This window comes from Prunus dulcis, chromosome 6, assembly GCF_902201215.1.
Source record: "Prunus dulcis chromosome 6, ALMONDv2, whole genome shotgun sequence".
In the NCBI taxonomy this organism is placed as follows: domain Eukaryota; kingdom Viridiplantae; phylum Streptophyta; class Magnoliopsida; order Rosales; family Rosaceae; genus Prunus; species Prunus dulcis.
In genome coordinates this window covers 5,566,511-5,581,366 of record NC_047655.1, presented here as the reverse complement: position 1 = coordinate 5,581,366, position 14,856 = coordinate 5,566,511, and the positions used below count along the sequence as shown (strand labels likewise).

Here is a 14,856-nt window from a genome sequence, read left to right as displayed (position 1 = left end):
GCTCAGGTGGGCTTGTAGGTCTGTTGGTCCATGAGTTTGGGCCCAGTGTGCGTAAGGCTAACTAGAGAAGCTAAGATGTTTCAAGATCATTTAGACAATTATCTAAAGGGAGTCCCAGTCCGAGTTAGGGATGACAAAAACCCACACCGAGCCCAGTACACATTGGGTCCTCGCCCCTAACGGGGAAAGATTTTGGGGGAAAATTTGGGGCGGGTATGGGGAATTCCTTAATTTTAAAAATCCTTGATTGAGGATGGGCTGAGGATGATATTGTTATCTCCATCTCCAAACAAACGGGCCAATAAATGATATATTTATTTTTACTTAATAATTATATATAATATAATATAACAAGCAAAAAGTTACATGGTCGTTGAGTTGAATTTTATATTTAGATGACTTTGGTGTAGATAATATGAAGTTTAAAAAAATTAAAAAAATTGAGATGGTTTTGATTAGTTTAGTTGAATTTTATATTTCAATTCCATATAATTAAGTTAAATGATATTTTAAAGTGAAATTTAAGTGTTATAATGTAAAGTAAATATTTTATTTTTATAAAAAAATTGGGAATTTGGGGCGGGTTTGGGAGACAACCTCCTGACAGAGATGAGGATGGAAATTCCTTGAAATTTCTTATTAGGGATGGGGGTGGGGATGAGGTGAGGATGGGGAGTAGGGATAGAGATGATATTGCCATACCTAGCGTCAAATCAACCCCTTTCAATCCCTAGTTCGAGGAGGACTAGGTTCTTTTGAGTTATACTCCTAGAAGGATTAGGTCATCTAGGATGACATAAAAAGGGTGAATAAACCCTTCCTTAAATTGATGCAATTCTAAGCCCCAAAATCTATTGTGCATTTTTCTCTCAAATAATTGACTAACTTAAGTATCGGAACGTCTTTGGCTAACACTACACTGGCGTCACCCTCATTAGCTCTTATGTTTTGCAGGTTCTGGAGGACAATTTGGTTGGTCATGCCAACCTAGTTTGGACAAATTGCCCAACCTCGATCGCGAAGAGGTCGTCCCACCGTTGAACCAAATTTAAGCATCAACATTAATAAATGAATAAAACGAATCATTTTCTTCAAATGCAATATCAATTAAATGTGGTAAGGGCCTTGTAGTTCTAGTGATCAAGAACAATTTAGACAGAGACTGATTTCTCTTGCTTCTTCTCACTCTTCTTCTCAAGAAGCCAAAATAAAACCATAGCACAATCGCCCCTTTGGTTTCAGGGGTTTTCCCCTAGAACCACTCCAGCTGAAACAATATTCGGGCTCTCCACCCAGTTGTATGTGGAGAGTTTTTCTGATGTAGAACAGATGGTGGAAGCAATTAAAGATGAGCCAGAGCGACTCGCGCTCAAAGGCAAATAAGGTAAGCTGCAAATTTGGGCTCCGAGCTCAGAATTGGGCCCATGACCCATCAATTCGAAGAGAACATCGCGCGTTTACTAGCCCGAAATTCAGTTATAAAGTTTTTACAATTTTTGAAAACTTTGTTATTTTCCTATTTCAATTCCTTTGTTATTCATAGGGTTTCTAGGAATATTTAAACATACTTTACTCGTGGTTAATGTTATGTTTTGTTATTCCAGTTTATCAAATAAACATGAGGTTCTCTCATATTTCCTGGTGCATTCTAGAGTTACATGTTTTTGGCTAAAGTTTTAGCCGATTAATTGTCACGTTGCATCATTTTCCCTTTTATCCTTTTAGTGCTAGGTTTTTGCCTCCTTGCAATCTTGCAAGGTTTTGTCTTTTACCCAATTTTTTGGGATTTATACCAGTCTGTGTGGCTGGTTTTATGATCAATCTTCATATATTTGGTGCATATTGCCCCTGATATGCTTACTTTTACAATTTTGGGTTTTAGGTTTTAGATATATTTAGATTTGTTTGTAGAAGAGGTGGATTTGTTTGATTGGGGGCCTTTTCTATCAATTGGTGCTTGCAAATCATGTAGAGATATGGAGAATATCGGTGACATTTTACGAAATGTTCGGGTGGATGCTGAGTGGTCATTGCCATTCACTTGTTGATGCTTTCTTCCCCAATGTATTACAGAGTTCATTGATGGCTTGGTTTGCTTCTGGCACTGGGTATGAAGGTTTTTGGGTCCTTTCCTTCTTCAACTCCAAGTGAGATAGTTGGCTAGGATGCGTATTTGTTATCCTCATTGGCTTGCAATGGATATTTTTCATTGTCTCTGTCTATAGGTTTACAAATGGCAAGAACCCTCCCTGCCTTATGTACGGTGGGCTATATTATTCATCAATTCTCTGTAATTGCTCTGTTTATCAATGAAATACTTCTCTGTTTTGCAAAAAATAAAAAGAAAGAAAAAAGAACAATTTGACACTAAAATGACATGTTTATTGTTCGTGTTTAGTGAGTTATGCCATAAGGCCCTTAGATGAAGCTCTATCTCTTGACAGTTGGATCAAACTAACCAATGTGATCTAATGGCTAACCAATTTGATCTAATGGTTAAGAGATAGTGCCTCATCTAAGGGCCTTAATAAGGTCCTTACTATAAAATTCTACGTTATGCCATAGTATACTTGTCAAACAATAATCAACCTGAAATCAACTACTTTCGTGTTGAGTTCGAGTGGGAGCTTCTATAATAAGGGAGATTTTGGTGAGGGTTCAATTCAACCATCGAATTATTATAAAAGTTCAAGTTCAATATTTTCTCTCTCTTATGAGATAGTGGGATTAAACCTCTCCCACCACCCCCTCACCACAACCCCTTATTATAGCCTTTTCAAGTTCGAGTTGTATTGTCAAGTCATGTCAAAAATTATCAAACCCAAAACCCACTATACCAAATTTCATTTTCCCCAGTCAATAACTGGGTTAGCCTTATGCGTTAGTTGAGATTTGGGTTAATGTGTTTTAAGGCCCAGAAAACCAAGCCCAAGGAATATGGTCCAAAAGAAAACTAAGAAATTGGAAAAAGTATAGCTCTCCCTCCTATAACACCTGGATTGATTGACAAAGCATTTGAAACAGCCTGTATTTACGGGAGAGCCCCAGATAAGAAGGGCACGCGTCGCCACGAACTGAGATCTCGTTCAACAGATCCGACGGCCCTTATTGAACGTTGAGAGAGTGGTGGATTTAAAAAGCGAATTTGAGGTGGGGTTTGAGGTCTAAATTTTGAACCCTAAGGCGCGCACCACTGTTTAGATCCAAGTGTTCCTTCGTCGACGCCAAATCAAAGGTCAGATCTCTCTTCTGCATTCATTTTCCGAGAAAATCAAACGCTTTCCTTGCAACCAAACAAAGCGTAACAATCTTTTTAATCTAATGTCGTCATTGCCGATTTCAAGTTTTTCTCTGGACGGTTTTGGATATAGGACAGTTTCATTTTCGTTCGCAATTTTGTCACTTTTGGCCGACCTGTTGTTTTGGATCGCCTGCATTGTTAATCTGTTATCGTGAATTTGCGGGAATTTGAATTTGTTGGAATTATTTGTCGTTTCTTTTTGATTTGTGAGGTGGCTATTGGATTTTGAATAATCCGTTGGCATATACAATCTGATTTTGTTTGTTATATATTATTAATTTGTTTCAGAGAGAATTCGGTTCTTGATTAAACATTTAATAATTTCATAATGCAAAGCAACGTAATTTTGAGATGGTTTGTATAGCTGTGAAATGAATGAGGCGCACAAATTGCTGAGATTCAAGAATTTATCTCGATTGACTATTGCCTTTCGCATAAGTCATGTTTTCATGGAAATATCACTCGAATGGATTGCTGTTAGGATGGAATTTTCAGTGTGGTTTTTGTTTTCCTGTCATATTATTGTATGGGCTTCGTCCATCAAGAATTGTGAATTATTCCGGTAATAATGATTAAGAAAATTTGTATTGTTTTGCTATAAGTGATGAAACTAAGAATCTGTTAAGGTACATTCACCACCATTGGTGTGCAAACTAGTTGATCATTTCAGTTATCGTATTATTATGTGTGTTAAATTAAATAAATTGGTGTAAAACTTAATATTTGTGTATGTTTATGAAATTCATTGATTTATTTTATTTTATATTTTACCTCTGCAGTGTTTTTATTTATCCAGTGTTCATATTTTGTCCCATTATATTTCAGTTGATACGTCTCTACAGCTGGTATTAGAAAAATGGCCGACGCTGAGGATATTCAACCACTTGTGTGTGACAATGGCACAGGAATGGTTAAGGTATGACATCAGGACACTTTTATCTCCAAATATTGCTGACTAAATTTGATTCTGTTGACCTTTTCTATAATGTTTGTCTGGCAAAGATGTGCATGATCTGCAGTTTCAGTCTTAAAATATAATGGTTCTGTTGCAATGTGAACTTGTAGGCTGGGTTTGCTGGAGATGATGCTCCAAGGGCTGTCTTTCCTAGCATTGTTGGCCGCCCACGTCACACAGGTGTGATGGTTGGCATGGGTCAAAAGGATGCATATGTTGGCGATGAGGCTCAGTCTAAGCGTGGTATATTGACTTTGAAATATCCGATTGAACATGGTATTGTGAGCAACTGGGATGATATGGAGAAGATTTGGCATCATACTTTCTACAATGAACTTCGTGTGGCTCCAGAAGAACATCCAGTTCTACTCACTGAAGCACCTCTGAACCCAAAGGCTAATCGTGAGAAAATGACCCAAATTATGTTTGAGACGTTCAACACTCCTGCCATGTATGTAGCCATCCAGGCTGTTCTTTCCCTATACGCCAGTGGTCGTACAACTGGTGAGCAATTTGAATAATTTAGCATGTGATGGATTTGAATTTATTTGGTGTCAGTTGATTTTCTGTGGTGAATGACTTAAATGGACTGATCAAGTCATGCAATGTGTTTAAGATGCTGTTAGTTAGCATTTCAAAGAGCTTGGTTTGCAAATTGATTTGTGATCACTGGTCAGTATTGAAGTGTTCCTAAGATAAAGCATGTGCCACCGTGTTAAGCATTGAATAAAACAGTGAAGTGGTTTTTATAAGTTTATAAGGGAGGATAGTTTTGTGCTTCCAAGTTTAAACCAATAGGGTTGATGGAATTTCTGTTTTCAGTATAGTTTAGGTGAAATTTATTCTTACTGCAGCAAGGGATTGCCTTCTATAACCTCTTTTAATTTTTTTTTTTTATATCGCAGGTGTTAGTTAACTTAACTAAAATGATTTCTGTATGTTCATACCAACAGCAATGCCCCCCCCTCTCTCCCCAACTATGGTGTACAATGTTTCTTTGACTTCCATCTCAATTATTTGTTTGTAAATTTTCTCCCTCGAATGTCCATGCAGGTATTGTTCTGGACTCTGGAGATGGTGTCAGTCACACTGTCCCCATTTACGAGGGATATGCTCTCCCGCATGCTATCCTTCGTCTTGACTTAGCAGGTCGTGACCTCACTGATGCCCTTATGAAAATTTTGACGGAGCGTGGTTATTCCTTCACCACCACAGCTGAGCGTGAAATTGTCAGGGATATGAAGGAGAAGCTTGCATATATTGCCCTTGATTATGAGCAGGAGCTTGAAACGTCAAAGACTAGTTCTTCTGTTGAGAAAAGCTATGAATTGCCTGATGGGCAGGTGATCACCATTGGTGCCGAGCGTTTCCGCTGCCCAGAAGTACTTTTCCAGCCGTCTATGATTGGAATGGAATCTGCAGGCATTCACGAAACCACATACAACTCTATCATGAAGTGTGATGTCGATATTAGGAAAGATTTGTATGGAAACATTGTTCTTAGTGGTGGGTCTACCATGTTCCCTGGCATTGCTGACAGAATGAGCAAAGAAATCACAGCTTTAGCACCTAGCAGCATGAAAATCAAGGTTGTTGCTCCACCTGAGAGGAAATACAGTGTCTGGATTGGTGGATCCATCCTTGCATCTCTTAGCACTTTCCAGCAGGTATGTTATCTTAGTATATATGACACCAATAATGATTCTGAGAGTACTGAGCGAACCATATTTTTGTTAACCAACCCTTATTAACAAATCATAGTTTTCTGTTTCTCTGATTTACTTTTCTCCTTAAGGGAATAGCTAAGTCTTTATAATTATTATATTAGTAATGCTAATGGAGCGCTATTGTTTACTTTTGGAACGCAGATGTGGATCGCAAAGGCAGAGTATGACGAATCTGGCCCATCAATTGTACACAGGAAGTGCTTCTAAGGCCCTGGTATGGAGTGTGTGATGTCTAGTATTTTACGGCACAACAATTGCAGCTCGCAAGTTTTTACTCTACCTTTGCTTCTCTCAAAACTTCTGTGTCCAGTGTTGTTGAAACAATGAACTACGAGATGTGGAGGTTATGGCAGAGAGTTGAACTGTTTAGTTGTTATTTTTTGTATTAAGCGTTGAACAAGTATTCGTTCAATGCTGGCCTCTGCCATTTATAAATTTTTTGGTCCTCCCATCCCGCTGATTCAAAATCAAATATGCTGCCATTTAAATTCTTGAGGGCCTCTCTGATGATTTAATAAGTTAATGTTTCTCCTTCATTTTATATATTTGTAGTGGCTCTGTTATTGCCCAGATGAATTGAAGTTTAGTTTAATAAGTTCATACACTTAAGTTTTAAGAAGTTTCCGTTTCAATGAGTATTTTTTCCGAGGACTTGTTTGATATGGAGTTTCTTATGGAATCGTCCGCATCTAAAATTTTCTTTTCCTGGTCTCTTTAGTTCCTGTTTGCTTGCTTACCAAACAACTGGTTGAGACCAAATCTGAAGCTCAATCTCAATGCTTCTTATTTTGAGCTAGTCTGTTAGTGTTTAGACTTGACCTTGGCCATTGATCGTCCCCGAAGAGTTTGCTCATCTCCTTAAGACTTGACCTGAAAGCTTTAGGCAAAAGTTGATTTCGTGGTTGGTTGTTGGTCGCTGCCTGGTATTTGGTTGTTGGATAGTTATGGTGGTTAGTTGGAAGTGACTTCACTGTTGATGATCAAACCAAAGCTGCAAATAGAACATATCTCGTGTTCCTCCCAATAATCATTTTAAGAGAGCGTTCATTGTGTTTATCCAACAATGGCATTTATCATGCCTTCGTTGGTGAAATTAAGTAAATATTATGTGATATTGAAATACGATGACGTGATATAACTACTAACTTGCCGTTATTATAACATAAGCATCATTAATATATAATAATTTTTCCTTAAATTCCTAACTACTAAGTAGCCGTTATTCACGGTGGAATGATACCCTCACAAGCTGCCCCACTAGTTTTACTTTGGTGACTTGAGACATCTTCTTTGTTGGTGTGGTGTGGTGAGTGTTGGTGACTTGAGACAATAGCCGTTAAATTTAAATATTAGATAGGTAAGGATTTCATGTACGGCTATTAGTTAGGTTAAGCTTAAAGTCTTATTGATAAGAAATGAAACGAAACGAAACGTATATTTTGACAATTGCTTTGCATCTAAGGCTCCAATCCAATGACTCAAAGCAATTGGCCCCTTCCCTGCCTTATTCCATGAAAAGACAGCAAGGATTAATAACTGTTAAAAGAAAAGAAAATTGTTAATTAATTACTCTCTGTCGTTGGAAAGAGTCGTTTGCTTTGTTTTTTGTTTTGTTTTTGTCTTTGTTATAGACCAACCTTTCAATACTAAATTCTTTAATTGACTAACCAATAACAGCACATGCTCAATTGAACGCAACAACTTGCACTGCTATCCACATCTATCACTTTTCAGATTGCAAGTCATAAACGAAAAACAAAAAAACAAGATGATAAAATGAAGAAAGATGATGAGAAACCTATTTTGTTTTTTCTTAACTCTATCACATATATCATTTCTTGGAAATTATATAACAAAAACAGAAAGATGGAAAATAATGTAAAGTCCAATTTCCTTTTCAAAATTCTTTATTATCAGAAAATTTTCAGAAAAGAACTGAAAAAAACAATTGGGTTATGAAATATTTTCCTTATAAAATAATAATTCATTGATCTTATTGGGCAACTATAGCTATTTGTTGTTTTGTATATGATTATCAAGTTTAATGAATTTTTTTTAATAATGAAAATACCAATAAAAGAATCCAAAGAGCCCACATGATCATGAAGATACTCTCTAATTTTTATTTTAAAAAAAATAAAGTCTTGACCAGAAAACACAGGAAAAAGATAATTGCAATCTTCATGTGTGACAATTGCACTGCCATCCACATCTTTCACTTTTCAGATTGCAAGTCATAAATGAAAAACAAAAAAACAAGATGATAAAATGAAGAAAGATGATGAGAAACCTATTTTGTTTTTTCTTAACTCTATCACATATATAATTTCTTGGAAATTATATAACAAAAACAGAAAGATGGAAAATAATGTAAAGTCCAATTTCCTTTTCAAAATTCTTTATTATCAGAAACTTTCCAGAAAAGAACTGAAAAAAACAATTGGGTTATGAAATATTTTCCTTATAAAATAATAATTCATTGATCTTATTGGGCAACTATAGCTATTTGTTGTTTTGTATATGATTATCAAGTTTAATGAATTTTTTTAATAATGAAAATACCAATAAAAGAATCCAAAGATGCCCACATGACTATGAAGATACTCTCTAATTTTTATTTTTTTTAAAATAAAGTCTTGACCAGAAAACACAGGAAAAAGATAATCTCTTTCTTCCTCCACCGTCAACTTTTCCTCTGTCACAATCAAGTCAGCACAAAAGGTCAAGCCTCCTTCGGAAACAAAGAAGAAAGAGCTCCAACAAATCCAAACCTATTCCACCAAATATCAGTAATATCAAATGCCAATTACCTCTCAACACAAACCCACAAAGCTTAAAGCCTAACTCCACCATCACCGGAGCTGCTTGAGTTTGACCCTTCCATGGAGCTCATACAGCCTTCACATCCATTGCACGGCTCAGCTGGTGAATCCCTTTCTGGGTTCTCGTCTCCGGTGAGTTTCCGACGTGGGTTTGACCGGCCGCCCACTACCTCTCATTTGGCTGAGATTTTTGAAGAAGAAGATAATGGTGGCGGCGTTGATAAGGTACATGTGGCAGTTGGCAAGTCTGTTGAGAAAGCTGTGAGCTTGCTTCATTGGACTTTCAAGCACTTTGGCTGTAAAGAAATTTGTATACTTCATGTTCATCAGCCTTCTCAGCTCATTCCGACACTCTGTAAGTCTCTCTCTCTCTCTCTGTGTTTCTGTAAAGGGCTCTGAATTATTCTTTTTTTTTTTTTTTTGTGGGAAGGCTCTAAATTTCTTTGATTTCTATTAAGTTCTTATTGAAACTCTCTAATTATATATTTTCTGAGGAATATGCATACATTGGTCTTTAGGTTTTTCTTTGAATTAAGAAAGTGTTTGAAAACATTTTAAAATGTGGAAAAAAAATTGACCCTTTAACCACGTGTTGGGAATATTGTCAATTATTTTCTGTTTGTTGCTCTATTTGGCATCCGAGAAATAAGAGGGTTCTTAAGACAATGAACAATCGAGGAAAAATCTATTCAATTATGCTGTGTTACCGGGTCCACTTTTCGGTTCTTATTTCCCAGGAGTTTGCTAAGCAATCTGAGACCTTCTCTGTTCTACTTTGATTTGTTTGAAATTGTGTTTCATTCATGATTACATTGTGCAGTAGGAAAGCTACCAGCAAGTCAAGCAAATGCCGAAGTGGTGTCTGCTTTCAGAAGGGAGGAAGGGGAAGGGAAAATGAAGATTTTGCAAAATTATTTGAGGGTTTGCTCTAGAGCAAAGGTGTGCTTGGTTTCTTTATGTTTAGCATTTAGTATCATTACAATTATAAATTTGAGCAGTTTGTATGCTGCAAAATTTTGGTAAACATAGTTGCTCGCAATTATGATGTTCTTTATTTTCGGAAGAAGCCTTGATTTATTCCATTACTTTATTTCTCCCAATACATTTTGAGTCGGGGCTGAGAATATTATGCGATAGGTAGTTGAGTATTAGTGTTAAAATTTTGTCAAATGCTATGCGGCAAAATCCGACATTCCTTTAAATGACAATTGCATCATTACTGATTAGAAATTTACACATCTCTTCTAAAATTCAATTATTCTAAAGAAGTATATTAGTGTCACTGTAAGCATTTACTTTACAGGTTAAAGCAAGCATTGCCATGGTTGAAGCTAATGAAATTCAGAAGGGAATTGTAGATTTGGTCAACAGACATGGGGTTAGGAAGCTTGTTATGGGGGCTGTACCAGAAAAGTAAGTGGTGCACAAAACATTTGGGTAATTTTCCACTGGAAGTTGAATAGTTTACTTTCAAAAGTTAACATAATTGTAAAAGAGCACAATGGATTGAAATCTGTGGTTGTGTTAAATTGCTAATTACTTAGACAACAAAATTTTCTTATCCAGCTTATTCATACTGCAATAAAAAAAAAAAAAAAAAATGAAGAGCTTCCTCAGACATTGTTAAAGTGTATTTGTGAACTGATTATGCTATAGTCCACTGGTCATCCCTCCTCCCTTGGCCTTGGGGTAGGCAAATGAGGCGGCCGCCTAGGGCCACCAGATTTTCACCTTTGGCCAGGGCCCTGACTTCAGTCCAACCGTGCACGTATCATCTTTGACAGAACAATAAAATTATGCTTACTTATACACCAGATAGGTGACCTCATTTCAAGTGGTTTAAGTTTTATTGTATTAACTTTTATTATGTGTTGTTTTTTCTTGTCTTAGAAAGTATAGATTTCAGCACTTTTGTCTTGTGGGCCTATTTAAGAACTCACCTTGTGCCCCAAAATCTTCAGGGTGGGGCTCCTTCAGGGTCCATGGATATACTCCTCCTCCAGTAAGTAGGAGTTGAACCCACCCCAGTTGTCTAAGTACATTTACCAAGTGATAAACAAAACGAAAAAGTACGTGTGAACTTCTGTTTTCTGAAAATTTGCCTTTATCAGATAATGCAATGAAAAGTACATGTTGCTAGTTTTCTTGTTCTTCTTCGTGAAACTTAGATGTTATATTTTTGGACATATATTATTCGTTATGTATTTCTTTTAAATTTTAGTATAATTGCAAAGCATGTCTTCCTAATATTTTAATACAGTTGCATGAAGGTGAAAAAGAACTCCAGCAAAGCAAATTATGCTGCCAAATATGCTGCCTTGTTTTGTGAAATATGGTTTATCAACAAAGGGAAACATGTCTGGACGAGAGATGCTTCAGAAGGCCAAAGTTCTCCACCTTCATGTAGGCAACTGCAGATTGCCAAAGTTCTCCCTCGAGAAAATAAGGAATTTCACCAAGAATCGGCTGCATCACCAACTTTATCTTGTTCTACAAATACGTCCTTACCCTACAATATTCATAATTCAATTAGTTCAAGTACAAGCTCTGGTTCAGGATATAATTCTGCCGAGGGAATGATGCCTTCAGATTCTGATATAAATGTTGAGGAACAGAGTTTATATGGTAGGCTTGCAGAAGCTACTTTAGAAGCTGAGGCATCAAAGGACAATGCATTTGCAGAGCTATTGAAGCGCAAAAATTTAGAATCAGAAGCTATGAAAGCTATCTACAAGGTAACTGCGAGTTGGTGTTCCTATTTCAGTTTTAGGACTTACATTTTCAGTATTATGGCTCCTAGGAGTTAGGGTATGACATGATAAATTTTAGTTCAAGTTTATGACTATGAATGCTATCTAGGGGTATGCAAGATCCAATCCAATCCGCCCAAACCGATCAATCCAATCCAATTTCTATCGGTTTCGATGATTTGGCGGATTGGATTGGATCTGTAATTTTCAAAACTGACATGATTGGATCGGATGACGGATTTGCTTTTGAGAATCCAATCAAATCCAATCCAGTCTAGTTAGTTTTATGCTTATTTTGCTCTTGTAGGTATTTGTAGTTGAAAATGTTATGAATATTTTAAGTCATTTAATGGAGTTATGTTTAATATGTTATATAATCAAAACAATTTTCTCTAGTTCTTCATTTATATTTTACATTTACGTCTATTAATATGTTTGATTAGATTAAACCTAAGGATAAATGTTTAATATTTCATTTTTGTATTTTTCCATTATCAAAATCAATCATCCAATGCGGATTGACTAAATTGTATTGGTTTCAAACTGACGTACACCCCATTGCTATCACTAAAAGTAATTTTTTGTTATGTGACTAAGGGAACTTGTCAATACTTTCAAATTTCAATTTCCTTCTACAGCAAAAAAGGTTCTTTCACCTGAAATATAACAAATGCAAATATATCTTTCTAAACATGGCTGTTATCCATACTGCTTTTGTGAATCCTTTTAGGCAGGTGCAGTAGATGACCATCTTTAGAAGAAGTTAAAGTAAATTCTACTTATACCTTCATTTTCTGTTTGGCTTCCAACATTTATGTCTTCTTGATACTAATATAAAACTTGGCTGCTGGAAAGACACCATAAAATTAGTAACCTCAAAAATTCTGGTTAAGGAAGTTCTAGGAGAAGTATATTTGAGGACTTTGTATTTGTGGGTCATAACAACAGATCTGATCATCTTCACAGCTGGGTTATGAATTTAAATGAAATAATTGATTCCTGAATCTTGTGAATTACTACTGAACTCCAAATTGTTTCGCTCCATTTTATTCAGGTCAAGCAATTTGAGTTAGCTCAGGCCTGTGAAGTTAAACTTAGAACAGAGGCTGAGGATGCCCTGAGAACTACGATAGGGGAACAACAGAAACTCTTGCAAGAGAAAGAAGAAGTTAGTAGAGAGATAAGGAGGACCATGACAAATATTGCCCTTCTAGACAGTCGAGCACAGGAAGCAAATCGTAGGTTTAATGAAGCTTCTGGGGAAGTGAAACTAATTCAGACTACAATTGCAACTCTTCAGCAAGAAAAACAGAGTATTCAACGACAGAAGATGGAAGCCCTACGCTGGCTTGAGCGGTGGAGAAATCATCGACAGGCTGGAGCTGCAAACTGCAATGGGCTCGTTGGGTCTGCTGAAGAACTGCCAAAGTTGTCAGAATTCTCATTGTCAGATCTACAAACTGCAACATGCAATTTTTCTGAGAGCTTTAAAATTGGGCAGGGAGGATATGGTTGTGTTTTTAAGGGGGAAATGATGGGTAGAACTGTCGCTATAAGGAAGTTGCATCCACATAACATGCAAGGACAAGCAGAGTTTCAACAAGAGGTTCTCTCTCTCTCTCTCTCTCTCCCTCTCTCACATAATTTATGTCAAACTGATGGAGTGGTTAATATCTATGGTACTTCAAACAATGCTCACATATTTGCCTTTCTTTGATTCTGTACCCCTCATCTAAAATTGTAGATCTGCAATAATATTTATTTTGTGCTTGCAGGTACAAGTACTTGGAAAATTACAGCATCCTCATCTTGTGACCTTGCTTGGTGTGTGTCCAGAAGCCTGGTCGCTTGTGTACGAGCACTTATCCAATGGGAGCCTCCAAGACCATCTTTTCAGGAAAAGCAACGGTTCATCAGTGCCATGGAAGACCCGAACACGGATAATTGCTGAAATATCTAGTGCCCTTTGCTTCTTGCACTCTTCTAAACCTGAAAAGATTGTCCATGGTGATTTGAAGCCCCAAAACATACTACTAGATTCAGAACTTAGCTGCAAGATTTGTGATTTTGGGATTTGCAGGCTGGTAACTGAAGACAATCTTTATTGTCGAAGTTTCCGCCGGGGTACTGAGCCAAAGGGTGCTTTTCCTTACACAGATCCAGAGCTTCAGAGAATTGGAGTCCTGACTCCCAAGTCTGATATTTATTCCTTTGGGCTAATCATTCTCCAGTTAGTCACCAGACGGCCTCCAGTTGGCTTAGCAAGTGAGGTGCGCAAGGCAGTTTTATGTGGAAACTTGGCATCAATTCTGGATTCCTCAGCTGGAGAATGGCCTATAACTTTGGCAAGGCGATTGGTAGACCTTGGGCTGCAATGCTGTGAATTAAATAGTAGCGAAAGACCAGAGATTACACCGGCTTTAGTGAGGGAATTGCATCAGTTGCATGCCCCTGAAGAGCGACCAGTGCCATCTTTTTTCTTGTGCCCGATCCTTCAGGTGAGCAATACTCGCGTATATAACTTAGTTGAGGAATAGCACTATTATAATGACCAGTTATGAAGTGCTGAATTTTTTAAATCAGCTGATCAACCACTAGGTTACCCTAAAACTCATAAGTCTAAAGTTGGGATCAGACATTGACCAAAAAAAGAGTTGGGATCAGACTCTCCAAGCTCAGTTGCTATATGTTCTAAATTCTAATAACCCCTTGGGTTCATTTGGTTTTTTCTCTTCAATTCAAGAAGGTGCTGTGAAGCCCTAGACCTGGATTTATTTCGACCAGGGTTTTGCATTTGTGAGAGCTCATGAATTGCAAAATATGCACCATAAAAGCTCCAAGCTTTTAACTTGAACATAAGAGGCAACGTAGTAAACAGGGTTCAAACTTAAGCTGGAATTTGCTGTCCAGTTTGTAGTTCGACTTTCATGGCTAATGGCTTACGCACATTATTGGTTGGTTTCAGGAAATAATGCACGACCCTCAGGTGGCAGCTGATGGCTTCACTTACGAAGGTGAAGCTTTGCGTGGTTGGTTGCAAAATTGTCGCGAAACGTCTCCGATGACCAATTTGAAATTGAGTAACTTGCATCTCACTCCCAACCATGCCCTACGGCATGCTATACAAGATTGGCTTTGCAAGTCTTGAAATCTCAATAATTTCATTAATGTATGTCTGTATGTATGTATTTACGTCGCTTTGTCCTTCTCACGTGTAGATGCTTCTTGTAACCATTGTATATCATCAAATGATAGGAAAGTTGGTTGGCATCCGAAGCATTGAGGAAAATGGCATCTTGCA

General features: G+C 37.2%; 2 protein-coding genes across 2 annotated transcripts; both read left to right on the top strand.

Annotated features, from left to right (window-relative positions):
• Positions 1-3,108: 3,108 nt before the first annotated feature.
• LOC117631221 (actin-like) lies at positions 3,109-6,602 on the top strand. Its single transcript, XM_034364250.1, has 5 exons — positions 3,109-3,235; positions 4,127-4,217; positions 4,367-4,760; positions 5,310-5,923; positions 6,125-6,602. The coding sequence occupies exons 2-5, from the start codon at positions 4,158-4,160 to the stop codon at positions 6,188-6,190; spliced, it is 1,134 nt and encodes a 377-aa protein (XP_034220141.1). The 5' UTR covers positions 3,109-3,235; positions 4,127-4,157; the 3' UTR covers positions 6,191-6,602.
• Positions 6,603-8,609: 2,007 nt separating this feature from the next.
• On the top strand, positions 8,610-14,844 carry LOC117630911 (U-box domain-containing protein 33-like). Its single transcript, XM_034363771.1, has 7 exons — positions 8,610-9,160; positions 9,626-9,744; positions 10,109-10,218; positions 11,066-11,540; positions 12,610-13,161; positions 13,331-14,053; positions 14,521-14,844. The coding sequence occupies exons 1-7, from the start codon at positions 8,866-8,868 to the stop codon at positions 14,701-14,703; spliced, it is 2,457 nt and encodes an 818-aa protein (XP_034219662.1). The 5' UTR covers positions 8,610-8,865; the 3' UTR covers positions 14,704-14,844.
• The last annotated feature ends 12 nt before the right edge of the window (positions 14,845-14,856 follow it).